We start from the raw sequence: 17876 nt of genomic DNA, 5'->3' as shown, positions 1-17876 counted from the left end.
CAGCCATCTCCAACTCCTGCCTGGCATGCGCGCACCCTCTGACGTTGCTCATGGCCGCAGGATTAAAGATTAAACAGAGGCCCGTGGTCACAGCAAACACAATGCCGTCTGCAACACACGGCTCAGCTGGGATCATTACTCGGAGAGCAGCAACAGGTGATGGCCAATATCCTAGTATCACAAATGGGGGAAGCCCCTCCCCACCTCCCTGCATCCCCAGGAATCAGGGCAAAACAGGGCAAAAAACTGTGCCCCCTCTTATCCCAGTCCAAACCCATGTCAGTAACTAAGGAAAGATCTCTGCAGAAGGCACCAACATGAGCCTGGAAGCTCCTGCCTGCCAAAGACTGCTTTTTGAGCAATCTTTTTGCCTCGGTACAACCTCCACGGCAGCGCTCAGAGGACAAGTGCTAAGGATTTAAAGGATGGGAGGAGGCAGACCTGCTCGCTCAGTTGCATTTTGGAGCCAAGAGCATGAAATATGCTAATCCTGCCCATCTCCTCTGCCAAGCGCTGCAGACCCAGAACAACTGAATGCATAATAAAACTTTCACCCAGCTTTAACCAGAAGTGAAATGAGTACCATAGCCTCAGCTACTGAATTCATGCATGCTGGAAAAACAGACCTCCTATTACTCAGAAGAGCTGGACATGAACCAGTGACCTAAAAAGAAAAGCCTGTGTCTATGTCCCATCACTCTCCACCTCCTCGTTGCCCTGAAGTCATCCAACTTGCCTGAATTTTTCAGAGCCCTTCTCTGAGGAAGTCACAAAGCAGAAAACCATGACACTGCACATCATGCTGCAAGGAAAAATCTCAGCTGGAGCCAAAGGGCATGGGGCAGGTGGCTTCACAGTGACCTGGCTGACCCTCAGCTGCTTTCAAAATTGTTGCCCTGATTATACTAATCCAGTTAAAGGCCAACCCTTCCTTCACATGAATATACGGCTGACACCTCATCCCTCAACACCAGCCCTCTGAAAAATCCCAAAGCAGAATCCCTCCTCACCAGACACCGTGCCAGCCATTAACACTTTCTGAACCCACTTCCACCTTTGACAGGCATCAAGTTTCTCTTGTCCACTGTTGTGTCGCTGAGCACACACAGGCACCAAAAGCCCCGATATAAGCCAATAACATCAGTCTGTTCCATGGGAGCCTGACACACTGCACCTCAAAGCTGACCCCCTTCCCCGGTCACTTGGAAAGTCAGCAGCCAGGAGGTTTTTATTGCAGGAGTCTCAGCAAAGGTCACGTTAAGCTGCAGAGGTCAGAGGGAAGGTGCTGTGGTTGGGAGGAAGAGGAAGACTGACGCTTCCAGCAAACTTTTATTCAACTTATGTTAAGGCAAAAGAGAGCTAGCCAGGCTGCCTGCCCCAGAGAACGCCTTGCCAAGATGGAAAATAAAGATTCAAGCCCTTCCTGTTTCCCCGAGCCCACAGTCAGAGGCGTATCTTTTACTACCACGTTCGGGAAATTGGCCTCTGTGGCAGCAGACTACAACTAGCAGCATTTGAATGTACAGCTCGGGAGCTTCAGAAAGTCAAATCAGATGATTAATGAAGAGTAGAAACCATAGTGCAAGCATTGCTGCCATGTCTCTCCGAGCACGGGTGGCACAATGGGCCTTTGTCAAGGCTGGAGCTCAAGAGACAGCAGCGTGGCAGGGTTGGTTCTAATGACTGGCACAGACGTGCTGCCCTTGTACTTCTTTATAGTACTACTAAAAATAAAATTAAATAAAACCACTTAAGCCACTGCAATTTTCCACAGCTCCAAAGAGCCATTCACTGCTGGGGCAGAGTTCAGGGTCCCTCTCTTCCCCCCTTCCCCCCCCCCCCCCCCTTTCTCTCCTCACAGAGGATTCAAACCAGCAGGAAGATCAGGAGCTCCTGGCAATGAAGCCTGTACCTGGGTTTTACCTGCTGCTGCTAACAACTGCTGGCTCTCAGAGGCTGCGTTGGACGAGGGACCGAGCCTCAGTCTTAGCAGACAGGTATCCCCTTCGCAAAGCCGTTGCCACAGACCTCAGCCCTTTGGCAAAGGCAGCAAACAGGGACCACAGGTACACCCTCCAGAGAGGGGCAAGGTCGGCACAGCTCCAAAATACCTCCCCAGGAGCGGCCCACGGGCAGCTCTGCCTGCATGCAGGCAGGGATGCCTCCCAGGTCCAAGAGGCAACACACAGCACTTTGAGATGGCATGGAGAGCTGCACCAAAGAGCTCATTTAAAACAGACACCCAAGGAGCAGGTGTAGCCCGTCCCAATTTTAGCTGCTAGTAATGCATCAGATCACAAGAGACGAGAGACAAACAGAGATCAAGCAGAGCCCAAGCCAGTTTCTTTTATTTGCTTTATAAGTAACTAATTAAAATAGTATTTCCAGGATCCTTTTGTCCTCAAAAGGCTCACAAATGAGACCTCTAGTAAAAAAGATTTACACGCAGAGCCGAGCAATCCCCAGGGGTGGGTCAAAAGAGCACACAGCAAAAGCTGCTTTGTGAAAAGAGAAAATGTCACAGACACTTGAGAGGAGAACAGAAATACAGGCAGAGAAACTCAGCCCACAGATTGCAACTAACACCAAAACCTTCAGCAAATAACTTACAAGAGCTTTACTGACCACAGTGGTCAGAACATCCACTTTACTGCCCATGGAAAAATGGCTCTGTAACACCAGGCTGCAGCACCAAGGTCTAGTTTATACTAGAAAAAAGAGAGTGTTTCGAGGGTGTATTTTGCACCAGTAAGCCTCTACCCACAAAATAAACTGGACTGGCTGAAGCAGTTTTCACCAGCAAAATGCCTTCTATATCAGGCCTTCAGCTAATATAAATGCTTTTGAAGATAAAAAAGGAAGTAAACACAAGAAGCAAGGCTTCCTGCAGCACCTAGCTACAGTTACCAGATTTTCACTGCCATCATTGCACAGAAATGACCTCGCTCGTAGAAGAGTTTGAGACCGCAATAGAAGAGGATGACACCGTCTCGCAGCAGTCCCAGCTACCTGCAGCCAGGGAAAATCTGGACACAACACCTCCACTCCCGAAGGAGAGCTGGTGAAGAGCAAAGTACTCAAGCCAAAACAATGTTCTTCATTGTTAATGAATGACTAAGCTGACCTTTACCCAAAATAAAGAAAGGGAATGTTTTCCCAGAAGGATCAACAGTGATTTCTGTATCAGGAACAATAAATATTTCCCTAGGTATGGAAGGCAATGCATTTCTTTCCTTGGTTGGCATTAACAATGAGAATGAAAAGATCTAATCCAAAGCATAGCTCTGTTTCAACACTTTCCACAATAAAAAACAAATGATGTCACTATACTAAAAGTGTGAAACATGCCTGAGGCTTTGCAGAACATGTCTCAGGCCTCACCTACTTTGCACATTGGAGCTGCTCTGGGATGCAGACTACTTTAATCCAACTGCTATCAGGTAACAACAGACTGTCATACCAGGACACTCTTGAAACTTAATCCATGCTAACCATAGGTGCAAATTTACCAAGGACTGGTTGAGCTACATTGCAACCCTGTAAACGTACTTTCATTCTGCATGTAAGCGACCTTAACCCAGTCCAGTTAGTTCACTTCAAAAATGAATCAAGCTAAATCAAATCAAGGCTACTTAAATTCTGAATAAAAGCGTCTACACAGGGATTTAATTCACTTTAATCAACCCACTGAAAAGGTTAATTGGATTAATTTTCTTGAGTAACCATGTGTGGACGGACTCTAAGGATGAGATCTTGGCCACACTAAAATGACCAATAACAATTTTGCTAATGACTTAATAGGACCAACTTTAACCCTTAAAACTTCAGCACACGGATATTACTTTTCTTGCAGTAGCAATAAGAAGGGAAGCATTAAAGGATGACAAGAGGTCAAAAGGAACCTCCAGCTCCCTGCACAGACATATGCCTTCTACTCTTGACTAGATGAATCATCAAATTCACACTTGCTATTTTGTAAGAATTGAAATTTAAAAAAAGAAAAAGAAATGGCCAGTGGCAAGGAAAACAAGTTTAAGGAATTTTGGTTGTATTTAGACAGGCACGCAGTGCTCTCCATTACTACAGTGTAAATCCAAAATAACTTGATTTTGACAGAGCTTCTACAGATTTATATCATTGTCAGAAAGAACAGACCCTACCTCGTACAAAGCTTTTTAAACCCAAAGCAGCTCCAAGGCACCTTTAATTAAGTTTAAAGGCACACATGTGGAGCAGATACCCTGCTAACAAGGAAGCCGAGGCCAGTCTGGCCCAACTGAGGGTGGGTCTGCGTACCGAGCACAGGCTGAACCGGCAGCCACACGCTGCAGCTGGACACCCAGAAAGCGAGCGGGGCCGCTTACAGCCCACCCTTCCCCTGCACTCTTGGGGTGCGCAGGGATCTTGCGGGGTGGAGGAGGCTGCTTGGTGCTCCAAAGCTCAACGCAGGGCAAAGTCTTCACAAAAACCCTGGAGGCTCAAGTATTTTTAACCGGGACCTCAACATGGCCAGTCCCCTTCAAATCACCAAATTTGTGGATATTCACAGTTCTGCTCCCGTTTTTCAAAGCCCCGAGCGGAGCCTCCGAACCGAGTCGAGCCGTAACTGCGAGGAACGTATCTGCGTGTCAACACGCCGAAGGGTCTCCCGGCGATTTCACGGCAAGGCTTATCTCCCGTGGGAGCGCACCCGGCCACGCTCGCAGCCCTGCCCCAGCCCCGCCGGCCGGGCGCGGCGGGGGGGAGCGGAGCGGAGCAGAAGCGGCGGCCTCGGCCCCGGCGCAGACAAAGGGCTGGCCCCCTCCCCCCGCGCCGCTCCTCGCCTTCTGCCGGGGAGAAGCGGCGCTTCCCCGCCCGCCCCCCGCCGCACGCCCGGGGAGGGGAGCCGGGCTAGGGGGGCGGCCGCGGCTCTCCGTCAAGCTAACGCTGCTTCTTCCTCGCTGGCCCCGCCGGCCCTCCGCCTTCCCTCCCCTCCCTCCGACCCGCACAACCGCCGAAGACAACGCACGGGAAAGCGGGACGGCTCCCGCAAACCCCGAAGGGCCCCGCGCGTCCGTGTCGCGGCCGGAGCACGGAGCCCCCCCCCATCCCGGCCCCACAGGGAGCGCCGCGAACCGCCCCCGCGGCCGGAAAATTTAAAATACTACTAATAATAATTAAAAAAAAAAAAGAGTTTCTCCCCTTCCTTCCCCCAAGTCCCCCCGAACCGCCCCGTCCCGTCCAGCTCCCCCCGCCCGGGGCCGGGCTCCGCGCCCCTCCCGGTCCGCTTCCCCGCGGGTGACCCCTACCTTCTTTGACTCCGGGCAGCTTGGAGTGGTCGATGCCGATCCCGGCCATGGTGGAGTGGGGAGGGCCCGCCGGGCAGGGGCCGGAGCCGGAGCAGGGGCAGGGGCCGGGGCCGGGAGGGGTCGGCCCTCGCCCCCCGGGTGAGGGCAGAGCCGCGGCGGCGCCGCCCGCGCCCCGCGCTACAAAGTTGCCAGCGGATGGAGACGGCGCGCCCGGCCGTACGGCGCGGGAGAGGGGACAGAAAGCGGCGGGGCGGGGCTGCCGCTCGCCGCCCCTCTCCCCCCAGGGAGGTGGGCGGGGGGGCCCGGGTTTCTTTCCCCCTCCCCTTCTCCGGCGGTGCTCAAGCTGGAGTTCGTTCAGCGGGACGGGCAGCCTCCGAGCGCGTTTATTTATAGTTAATTTTACTTTTTTTTTTTTTTTTGGGGGGGGGGGGGGGCTGGAGACCCCCTACTACTGCCGGAGCGGCTTTTCAAACCGCTCGGAGAGCTCGGGACCCCCGGCGCTTTCCCGTGTTGGATCCGGGTGCCTCTGCCCCTGCTCCCCCTTCCCGAGCCATCCGACCCCAGTGCTCGCATGGGTCCCGCCGGCCTGGGAAATGAAAACGTGCCCAGGTCGAGCCTCAAACGAGTCAACTGCTCAGCAGCTGCCACTCGCTCCATCGTGCACCTTGTCCTTCAGGGAGGGGAAGTAAGCGGGACGTGATGAGTTTGCCTGTTGGGACAGGCACATGTCGAGGAGGGCAGCGAGGACGAGAGCCTTCTGGCCAAGGAGCACCTTGGGAGGCCTTTGAGCCCAGTAACACTCTTGCCATGTACGGGTTGGAGCCAGCCTTCAGCAGAGACCAGCAGGGATGGGGAGGACTTCCCAAAGGTGGTCCACCTTTGTCTTCCAGCAGCAAAGAAACAGCATGAGATTATGTCCTCTGGGAAAAGCAGAGAAGATAAGAGGAAGAGGATTTGGGATTTAGGGATGTCTGAGCTCCTCCAGGCTGTGCTCAGCACAGCCAGTCATTCATGTAGACCGTTTAGGGTTTTTGATCACAAATAAGCATGTATTGCAGGACTATACAAGAAGCAGATGAAATCAACATTACCACATTTGAAATTAGTGCCCCTCAGCCTCTATTCTAATGTGCCATGGCCCCTGCACCACTGTTGGGTACAGGGAAGCAGGGGTGAGAGGGGCTGAGCCCATCTCCTGCTCCCACTCTCCAACAGGCTCCGGGGAGCTCTGTGCCCTGCCTGGGTAACTGGGACCAGAGGAGACATAGTGGGATGCAAGATCTCAGAAAAAACAGCAAAGGGAATAATAATCTCAATTTTATTAAAAAGTAAAATCATTAAAGAAACTGCAAAAAAAGAATTGATTTCCAGAGGGTTAGCTGTGTGCTACTTCAGAATTTTCCAGTCTTGTTTTCTGAAACTCAGGAACTGTCTGTCCTTAATTCTGCCCCTTTCGAATGATGCTGTCATCCCCAGAGCAAGTATGCGTAGACTTTATCTTTAATCTGACTGCCTTTACCCTTCCTTCAACCGCTCAGCCTTCTCCACAGAAAAAGCCACTGAATTGTCTATATTTATGATCCCTTCTCACTGACACACACCTAGCACACCTCTCATGCTAACACATGCTGAGAGCTGATGAGCCTTCTGCCTAGAAGGCCATTGCACCCTTGTACTGAGAGGTGGGTGGTGCACAGGATGAGCCCCGCTACACAGGTACTCCGTATGATCATACAGATGGGGATTAGTCACAGGGTCTTGTCCCTCCAAGGGGCAGCTCACACAGATTATCTTCTGTAACAGTCCCAGCTCCATCCAGCTCCTCCCTCTAATCCCCCTGCCATTCACACAAGCAATACATCTGGGCTGCTCACAAATAATCCTGGTGGTTACAGCCAGCTCCATGCTAAGGACTTTTAGCTCCATGCTAAAAGTCCATTTCCAGTTTCTCCTAAATTTGAGTTTTCCTGAAGTCAGTATATTCCTCTGGACATCCTTCACCCTTTACTAATGAAGCTTTTTGATCGCTGAATAAGCATTTATTGTCGGACAAAAGAAGAGGCCAAGCAACCAGGAAGAAACAGGAGAAGTGGCACAGAACATACCGGTCTGACTTTCCAAAACCGGAATATGGTTTTCTCCTGCCCTTGTCTCAGTATAAGGTATTCAATACAAAGTAGCAGAAGTTGAAAGCCTGAAGCAATCACGTTTACACAGCAGCTTCAGTGCAACAGAGCCAACTTTATGACACAACTTTTAATCTGTCCATCCCAGTGATCCTGCATTTTACTCCATGCACACAGCTTTTCACTGCAGTCTTCAGTAATGAATTTGTATCATATTACATTGTCTGCCTAGGGCCAAAACCAGCAACATAAATTAGTCATAATCTGCACTGTATTCGAGAGATACCACATTGGACTGATGTGACTTTGGCTGCTGTTAAGAGAGAACTATGTGTAACTTCACTAAAGCAAGATCTGGTACCTGATGCCCAGGGAACTACAGCAGAGTAGTTCCTGAGGTTCAGGTTTCTACTACACAAATTACATGGCCCCTCATACCTCCCTGTGGCTCCCTTAATCATGTAAATGTATTTGTTCTTGCAAGATCTACTGAAGCTCAGTGATAGCAGTTGGATGGTGAGCTCTGCTAGGACCCAAAGAAACTACAGGCAGACAGTGCAAGTGACATTATTTCCTTGGTGCTGGAAATGAGGGGAATGTCTCTAGCTGTCGGAGCACAGAAAGGCTGCAACAGGCTCCTGGGAGGGGTAACACCAGCAAAACCATGTTCCTTAAGGCAGACTCCTACACACCAAAAAAAGCACTTTTTTGCATTCTTGACATTGGACTTCTCTCTCATCTTAGCTTGATTTTTGAGATTTATTCAGATGAAATCTCTGAGATTGGAAGATGGCATGAATCACTTGAAGGCTGTAGAAGGTTTCAAAGACAGCTACAAAAAAAAAAAACAAAAATGACCACAGGGGGACCGGGCATGAGGGGGAATTAAACAGGATCCAAGGAATGAGTTACTGATGCAGTGCTAGCACTGCAGCAGCATCACATCTTATGCTCCCAAAGAGCTTCTCGTTGTGGTGGGTCTCAAATCACCCTCCAGACTCTCACTAGTGTCTAAAAGCTGCTGTGTCTAGGCAAAAAGCATGGAAGATGTTTGTCTGTTCTGCTACACTGACATCAGCTTTTCCTGTGCAAATTGTACAGCATCTAGCTTGACAAATGGTATATGTTGCAGTGGGTAGATTAATCCCAATAAAGCTGGGAAGACTAACCACTTTAAGATAATAAGATGATGACACTTTGATCTTTTATAAAAGCAGGTACTTAATCTCACAGGAGCTTCTGTTGGAAGACAAGCCCATCTCATTTCCCAGGACAAAAGCAACTGGGAAGCTGATACAGAATTTGAGCTGAAGTGCATGGCACACACCTCTAACTCTTCTCTCATGGATTAAGTTCACTCAGGAGGGAATTTGCAGGGCTCTAGTCCAACCTCCTGCTCAAAGCAGGACTGTCTTCAAAGTCTGATGAGGTTGCTTAGTGCCTTGCCCAGATGAGTTTTGGAAATCTCCAAGGCTAGAGATCACACCACCTTTCTGAGCTCCTGTTCCATTCTTTGCTCATTGTGATTTTTCTCCTTATACCCAGGTGGACTTCCCCTTGCTGCAACCTGTGACCCTAGCACCTTGTCCTTGCACTGTCACCTTCTTGGCTCTGTGTTTTCCAGCAGCCACTCTCCACAGCAGATCCCATGTACCAGGCACACCATGGTCAGTGAGGAGTACGCTCCAGCAGACAGCCGCAGGCAGGGGCTGTAGCTAGGACTGTGCCACCACACAAGTCTTATACCCCAGGGAGCCCCAGGACTGGGCACTTTCCCTGCCTGCACCCAGGCATCTGATCCTGCCCCCAAATACATGTCATTCCTGAATGTACCCAGATTGTCACCCTGGTGCACCACACCACACTACCCCAGCTCTCACAGCATTGAAAACACTCCTGAGGGGATGTGCAAAGCAGAGGCTGGAACTGTTAAAAACAGATAAAACCAACACTATCTGGACTGGCCCTCAGAAAAGCCACAGTGAGCTTTCAGGGGCAGGAGCTACCAGGCAGAGCATTGGGACCAGGAGCTGGGAGTGCCTTATGCTGCTCAGCTCTTCCTGCAGGCAGGGAGAGACAATTTTGTGCTCGCTTCTTAAATAAACTGGGCACCTCTCCAAGTGTCCTGCTGTCATTTTAGGTCAACAGGATAACAACAACTGTGAAATAAATTAGGCCTCATCAAGATGTTCACTTTCAACAGAACAGTCTTTGTTAAAGTTTCCTTAATGATGGCAAGGCTAACTTCCAACTGATGAGACTGCTGTGGGAATAGACAAAGAAGATAATGATCCTGCAGGTAGGAATGTGTGCATCAATTACTGGTCAATGCAAAAGGACGGAAAAAATGGTTCTAGGTGTCTCATGATATCAGGTGCCACACAAATCCATGTCCAAATCCTGTGGGTCAGTGATGACTGATGCCAGGGGACTGGCCTTCCTTCTCACCTGAGCTGGGGACACACGCTTTTTTCTCCTCTTTGACCCACTTCAGTCATTAACCTCCCTGCATTTCTAAGCTGAGATGCACTTTAAGAGAGGTCTGAAGTCCTCTGCCAGAAAGGGCCAATGAGAGGAAGCAAACATTACAGCACTGGCAAGGAACACCAAGAAGCAGCTGTGCAACTTCCATAGGTAGCTGAATGGTGCCTGTGGGAATTCAGGCTCCCTGAAGGACGAGGAGAGCAGGAGCCTGCAAAGATTAAGGTATTATAAAGCACACTGGGGGTAATGAATGGGGTGATTGCAAAGAACGAACAAAGAGAAAACTAAACTCGTGCTTACATGTAATATAATGAGGGGCACTAGGAAAATCCTGAGCTGCTCATTTACAGAACAAGGGCTTTTGTTGACTTCCAAGTTGGAGAGAGAACCCATGCAATCCAAAGTCAGGTATGATGCTGCTCACAGCTCAGTTACATGCACAGATCAGATGTTTGTATAGGCTACCCTGGAAACTGCAAGGTGCAAATTAGCTCTGCATCTCTGCCCGCAATTTTACATATATATTTGCAAGGGTTGTAGTTTTGGTGAGTTTTTTCCTCCCCCAAGCAAAACAGCGTTAAGTTTCACATCAGCAAAAGAGACCAAATGCCTTCCAAACAGATCTCCTTTACCAATGAACATTAGAAGTAATACTAAAAGTGGTACATTTGCTGCTTTTTTCTTCTTCCCTCATCCACTGTGCATCTTTCCTTTACTCTTATAGGTCAGAAGAACAGACCCCCCAGAACAGGTATTTGTTATTCACTTAGTGCTCCACAGGGAGCTACCTGCAAGCCCACACAATGGAGGCATAAGAATAATAATAAAAGTGGCAGGTGGAGCACCTTGGCCAGTTCTCATTCAGTCATTACTGCCTGGATGCAACTTCACCACACTGATGTTGTTAGAGGGAGTGGTGGGGGCTGAAGTCAGTGCTATTCTCACCTAGCAGTGAGTTTGCTATATTCCACTCTGAAAAATTACTAAGTCTACCTAAAAATCACCTCTTTTGATTTCCACCAGCCTGTTCTTTTCTGGTTAAAAAAGAAAAATCCTGTGTTATCACTTGTTTCCCAAGCTGCAGGGTGACAAGCAGGCCAAAAGGTGAGGGATGGATATATCCTACAGTCAGTTAGATCCCTCATTTCTAGTCATGATTTTGTATGTGCGAGTTTACATCCACAGACCATTGGTGTTCACTCAACAGAACACTATTTTGCATGTGCAGAAGCTATCAGAGTCTCAGCAGCCCTGGGTACAAATGAAAAGCTAGGTAAGAAGACAAGCTCTTGGCAACGCATGGATTATGGTTGTCTGTGCAAATTTCCCCAAAACAAAACAGATCTGTGTACCCTCTAAGCCCTCCCTTGGGTGAACTGTAGTGAGAGTTTTCCAAAAAAATGGGTAACATTTCTCAATAAACCAAAAGGCCAGATGATGGGAACTGAGAGGAGGAAGAAGGAGAAAGGGGAACGAAAGCATGAAAGTTGGCACTATTAGCAGACAGGGTTAACCTCCACAACCTTAAAAGTGCCCCAACCAGCATTTTTAGCAGGAAATCACCCAGCCTTGTCTATATGGCCGTGTTACCCAAAGTAGTACATGTACAAGCTACATTCAATTTAGACTTACTGAGAGTGGCTGATTAAAGTAGAAGGAAGTACGCAAAATTCAGGGGAAACATTCAGAGACAGATGGGTGCACACACTCATTCCCATATGATTCCTGCTGACCGCACCAAAGCATCCTTGCAGAGGTCCTTGATGCAAGTAGCACTGAGCATCTTCAGCCCAACATCTGCAATAAGAAAAATCAAGAGGCAGCTCATTCCTCTGCAGTCACACTGGGAGCTGCCAAGTCCACGTCAGCCTGTACAGCAGCCAGCGAATTTTACCAGCTGGTGGCTGCAGCATGGTCTGGAGCACACAGTGCCTCACCACCAGCAGCCTTGGAAGTGCTGGGGGACTAGGGCTTTCTAAAGACACAACTCCATGCAGGCAGGCAGCGCCCTGTGGAGATGTGCTAGCTCTGCAGAAGGTACCCTAGAACCAGCACAGATACCCTGGCAATTTCACCCAGCATCCAGGCTAATTAGCCCATCCCAAGTGCCACACTAATATGCACATACAACTTTCTGGAGGCCAAGCTAGGGTCTCCATCTCACTGGGGAGATGCATCAGCTCCCTGGGGACAAGCTCAGGGAGTCCAGCACAGCCTACTGCTACTCAGTAGAGATAACATCTCATGCATGATTTCCCTTACTTTTCCCCTCCATCTAGATAGTGGCAAGCTCCATCAGAAGCTACATGCCAGACCACCACTTTGGGTCCTCCTGGCTTTGCATGCTCACAGGATAAGTGATAATGACCATTGATATCGATCCTCTAGAAAGAATGAGCCAAGGTTTGCCACTATTGGCAGGGCCATGGGCTTGTAACAGCATTTGTGGAGGACAAGTCCCAGCTCTAGAAATCACATCTTGTTGGCCATGTACTGTTTTGTTACCTCAGTTACTGTTTCCACAAGTGGCTGTTCTCTAATGTCCTGTAAATGATCGAGAGGGAAGAGGTTCTCCAGAAAACCAGGCAGGCTCCTCACCAAATCACTTTCAGCCTTCCTGCTTCCTGGGGGCCTAGGAAGACTAGCTTCCGTAGGGTGATGCTACTCCTGCAAAGACACTCCACAGCATCACTTAGCACTCAGTGTCCCTGCTAAGTTCAGGGGCACTGCTCACACTTATCCACGATGAACTCAGGGCCTGCAGAAGGTGAGTCAGAACAGAGGGGGAATCAAGCTCAGGGTAAATCTGATGGTATAACCACGTCATTCCAGATCATGCCTCTTCAGAACACTGTCCTGGCACAGCGGTCAGATTAGTCCCTACACAGCCACAACAAGATTTACCATTCAGGACCATCACTGAAAATTATTGAGACCAGCAGGTCACAGCACATTTCAAAGCAGAAAGGTTTTCTACATTGCCCTCATCTCCTCACCAGGAACCTCAACCAAGTAACCCCTGGTCAGTCAGGATGGGAGACTGAGATCCCATCTGGAGGAGGTGCTCCAGCTCAGGATTATGAGGTAGAGGGGAGAATGGTACCACAACTGCCTCTGCTCCCTGCTTTCTCTCCATGAGCTACCTCCTCCCACATCCCATGCTTTCACATTCCTGCATTACTCTTTCAGCCCCTCACTCCAGGAGGACACTTTGGAGCTGGCTCATTCTCTAAGAAGTTGAATGGTTTCCTGACAACCCCCAGCATGGATGTGAAAGCCAGGCAGGCAGCCCAGCTGCACTTCTTACCCTCTGCTGCCTTAACCACAAGGAACTGCTTCTCTTTAGTACAAGGCCCATCTGATGGGAGCTGGTGATGCTTCCCTCTGTGTGCTCCCATGGTTGCTTGCAGTGAGATGACAACTTGAGATGCTTTATGCCGTCTCGGACCTTTCCCTTTTCTTTGTCTAAGCAGGGAGACAGTTAAACCATAGCATCTAATTTTATGGCAGTATCAGGCCAAGCAACAGCTGAGTCCCAAAGACAAGCACATAGAAGGGGGAACAAATTGCATGAGTCAGACTAAAAGCTTCATAAATATTGACTGGTTTTAACAGTCCCCTAAGGAACAGAGAATCTCATTTTATAACTACATCTCCCTCTCCATTATGCACTCCCTCCTCTCAGGGAGCTGCTCTCCTGGCTTACATGCATATTATTTTAGTTCCTTTCTGTGCAGCCAAGCTGCTCTGTCAGGGACTTTGCACCACACGTCAGCAGAGTATCTGAGCGCCTTCCAGTGGTACTTTAAATAACAGGACTGGAGTGGGTTTTGTTGTCTCAAATTTGCCCCAGGGTAGAAGTGACACAGGCAGAGGAGAAATCAGATATTAAATGTGTAAGGGATGAAGCCTGAAGAGGACAGGGTGGTTTTACAGTACCTTCTACTCTGATTCCTACCAGGTGAAGCACAGTTGGAGACACAGAGGAGCAGATAGATGCAATAGGAATGCAGACAGAAGAGACAAATGGTGTCAGGTCTACAATGGTGATACAGGCAAGAAAGGCAGACGCTATGGAAGAGAAGGGACTTGGCTACAGAAGATGGAAACAGTTTGTTGGGCATGTGAATAGACAGAGGTGATAGAGGCACATGGTGGGATGGGCAGGTACACTGTAAGTCACTGCCCAGGATGGGGAGCAAGAGGACTCCTACCTTTCTGACATTGTGTCAGAATCACTTCTCCCCTGATGTGAGGGCAGCTCCCCTTTCTTGCCTGCTAAAAGCTCACCAACTTCTCCCCTGCTTTATTGGGACTGTCAAGCCCCCACCCTGCCTTTCCCTCTACAAGGCATGTCCCCTCCTCATTTCCAAATTTGTTTGCCATTCCCCATCCTCATCTTATTCTTAGAAACACTCTAGGCAAGAAAACAGTGATACATGAGCCTCCCCATATGTACCACACAGTATAAAATCCTGTCTCCACCAGCTGAGACTACCTGGTTGCAGCCAAGTCCCATCCTTGGTGCAGAGTTTGCAGGACAGTTCATATGCCCTTTCTCCCAACCTTAAATAAAGGCTCTTCCCTGACAGGTGTTCCCATAGCAGATTGTTTGCTTTGGGAACAAGCAAACTATGATTAAGCGGAGACCATAAGACCACAGCAAAGCCTGTGGATGCTGTTGAGGCTCACCTGAAATACATGATGCATAGGATGTTTTCATGTGTTCTCAGGAAGCTCTGGAAAGGAAAAAATATCCTCCCTCTCTCCAAACCCCAGATGTACAGCATACAACGTGGTCTGGAAACCTGCCACTCCAAGCTGGCTCTGGAAAGTAGCCCTTTCATGTTCTCCTGCCTTCAGCAGCTCAACGCTGCCTCCTGCATCTTACAAGTCACCCAAACCCCATACTGAATTCCCCTTGTCTGAGGCTCACTCTGAAACAGTAAACATCACTGTTTTGAGGTTAACTAAGGTTAGGTTACTTGGGGACTGCATCTCTTCTAGAGGCAGTCCTAGCTTCATTAGAGCCAACAGCAAAGCCTAAAGTGACTTCAGAGAAATTCAGATTCTATATAACATACCTGAAAGCCTTCACTGCTCCAAGATCTACTAGTCTACCTGGCAGAGAAGAAGAGTCTATGTACAGAAAGAAGCTGAACATTTTGAGGAAGATGATGTCCAAGAGCAACAAAGGCCAGCCACTCCCTAAGGAACAGGGAGCCAAGTGCAGTGATGCTGCCAGCAGGAGAGGGACCTATCCCAAGGGGTGCAAGTAGGGCAGGCCCAGAGACAGCAGCCAGATTCAGTCAAGAATCTGACTGATCAGGGAAGCCCATAATGATGAGGCAGATCCAGGGTCAAGCTGGAAGTCAATCCACTAGTCAGAATCAGGCCTAATGACAGCAACCAGGGTCAAACACAGCCCACTGAACACCAGACAGGTCCACGCTCATAGGACATGTCTGAGGTCAAGTAAGGAAGTCAACCTGCAGGTCTCAGTCCAGATCAATATGGGCAGGCAAAGACATAGCTGACCTGCAGACCAGCATCCCTCCAACATAGCTCAGGCAGAAACAGATGTGGTCCAGGGCTGAGCTTAAATGGGGCTTCCCAGCTTATGGGCAGAGAGGGTGGGTGGAGGCCCCAGCTGAGGCTGCTCAGGGCTGTTAACACTCTTAGGGCCATGACAAGTGTACTCATCTCTATCACACTCAGAGCTGGCACAGCTGAGTTCAGTGGTATCTCAGCTGCTTGGGCCAAGTCTTCTCCATTCCTGCCCTCTGGATTGGTTGGTTTTGTCCACCCTTGTCAATTTTCCAGTTTGATTGTGTTTGACTACCTGAAGTCTGTATAGCTTTATGAAAAGAGAAACTTCTACATGAAGAGGCTTAGACAGACTAGGACTATGGGAGGTAGAGATGGAGCTCTCATCTTCATGTTCTCACTATCTCTGAGCTCTAGATAGAAGTGCTCAGTGGATGATGTAGAAGACATTATCACTGAGTGAAGTAATAGGGAGAATATGGAGACTATGTTGGGTTTCTGTGGAGCATAAAATAAGTAAGAACAATAAAATTCAATAGTATTTCCAGCACCCAGACAAATGGGCTAAAAGCAAAGGAGTTTTCCAGGTGGGAGTCTTACAGCAGCCCAACACTTCAAATCAACCATCTCATAATGGCAACAAATGCAAAAAGTCCATCAGCGTCTTGCACCAGCTGTCAGGCATCTATCCACCCACCCGCTCACAGCATCCAGTAATCTCCCTTCTAGTATATAAATGTGGAATGGCAGTCCTTCACCTTCACCAGGACCCTCAGTTGAAAGGACTTGCACACTATATACGTTAGTTGCTTTCGGGGCTGAACAGTTGCAGTGACCCAGAACTGAAGTTCCTCTGCAGTGAAAGAGGAAATCCCAGGGAATAGCTCATCTTCCTGAAAGAGCCTGCCAATAGCCCATGATGCCTCACAGCCAAGGGTGGGAAAAAACAGTCAGAGATCTATGGATTCTGGATATCTAAGTCTATAGACTTAGACGAGATGGGGAAAACCACCATCTGTATCAAGGCAAACCCAATTTCACAACAGATTTCAGGACAGGCTAGTAGGGACCTAGAAAGGCCTTTAATACCAAGTAAAACCAGACTTGATCTTCCCTTAAGAATATGGTTTTGAGTCAGAGCTACTATTGTCCACCCTGGACTCCTGTGCAAGGTGGTGCTCATCAACTTATGGCCTCTGCTTTGTGGGGACTGCTCAATACTGACCAGTTTGAAATGGGCAGTTTAGGGAAACAGAGATGGCTGGAAAAGTGTTCCCTGTAGGACATAGGTGTCCTTCACTCCAAACAGAACTTTGTGAAGAAGAAAAGGGGAGTATGTCAGCTGTTTGATCACTGGTTCACAAGACTGAGAGAAAAGACAAGTTTGGTTTATTTCTACATATTATATCTGCAGGGAAAATCTTGTAATATTTCCTCAGTAGAGAAGTATTCCTTAATGGAAGCATCACATTCATTTTCATAGGCACTTCTTGCGAAAAAATCTGAGACTCTCCCCCCTCATTTTTTAGTAAAAAGTAAATATTAAGGGGATATTAAAAGGCTAGTCATCCTATAGCTATGCAAGGTACACAGCAAGTTGTAGGGAGAGCTGGGGACCAGAAGCCAAAAGCCCAAACATGGAAATGGTATTGTCTTTTAGTTAAGATGAAGTGCAGGTACCATCAGATGAAGCTATGTTGGGTAATCTGGCATGATGTGGTATCAAAAAAGCACATGAGGTGAGTCACTAGGAGTATACGTACAAGTCAGAGCTTGGCCAAAGCGTAGTACAGATGATTCAGTTCTGCAGAAGCAGAAGTGAAGAACAAAGTTTAGCGCAGTTACTATTACAACATTTTTCTTGGTAAGGTTGTAATAGAAAACTAGTAGCAGGTCCCCGATCAATAGTGATGGACAGGCAACAAATAGAAGCCAAGCCAAGATGTAGTCACGACCTGAGAAGACATGGAATACAGGCAATGTGCCTCAATACTTTGCTCTAAACTAATAAAATATTGCTGTGCAGCCAGAACGAGCATCTGACCTTCCACTTCTTTTTTTCCCCAAGAAAAAACTGAAGACAGTTGCCCATCCTTGATGTATTCCATATCTGCTGCCAAATCTACACTCCCCCACTCAGACACAATCCCAAAATAGGGTGTGATGCCTTTCCCGTTGACAAAGCCGTAAGTCACGGTGAGCGAGACACACTCAACATCCTCCAATCAGTTAAATGAAAAGAACTCTCCCCCTCTGTTTTCCACCACTTCAGCACTCATTATATCTCACATTAATTAATATAGGCACTAGGAAGTGAGATGATAAATTACAAAAACCCATTAACCTGATTCTGTCCAAACTGGTGACATACGGCAACTTGTACGTTAGACAAATCTTCCTTGCTAATGTGGGAGTCCTCATGTCTGAACTC

The 17876-nt window shown here is 48.5% G+C and overlaps 1 protein-coding gene across 3 annotated transcripts in view; it reads right to left on the bottom strand.

Annotated features, from left to right (window-relative positions):
- The window catches only part of CCDC50 (coiled-coil domain containing 50), a 193274-nt gene extending 187737 nt beyond the window's left edge, over positions 1–5537 (bottom strand). For 2 of the 3 annotated variants that reach the window (XR_012776445.1, XM_075507151.1), the window contains exon 1: positions 5289–5537. Coding sequence is in view for 2 of the 3 variants with exons in the window: in XM_075507151.1 (XP_075363266.1) it covers positions 5289–5337 (49 nt within the window). In the remaining variant the exon portion in view is untranslated. The remainder of the gene's footprint in view (positions 1–5288) is intronic. The other variant, XM_075507152.1, reaches the window with a different exon arrangement.
- Between the last annotated feature and the right edge of the window lie 12339 nt (positions 5538–17876).

The sequence above is a fragment of the Mycteria americana genome, chromosome 7, assembly GCF_035582795.1.
Source record: "Mycteria americana isolate JAX WOST 10 ecotype Jacksonville Zoo and Gardens chromosome 7, USCA_MyAme_1.0, whole genome shotgun sequence".
NCBI classification, from domain to species: Eukaryota; Metazoa; Chordata; class Aves; order Ciconiiformes; family Ciconiidae; genus Mycteria; species Mycteria americana.
Note: the sequence above shows the minus strand (reverse complement) of the source record. Positions and strands in the feature narration are given on the sequence as shown.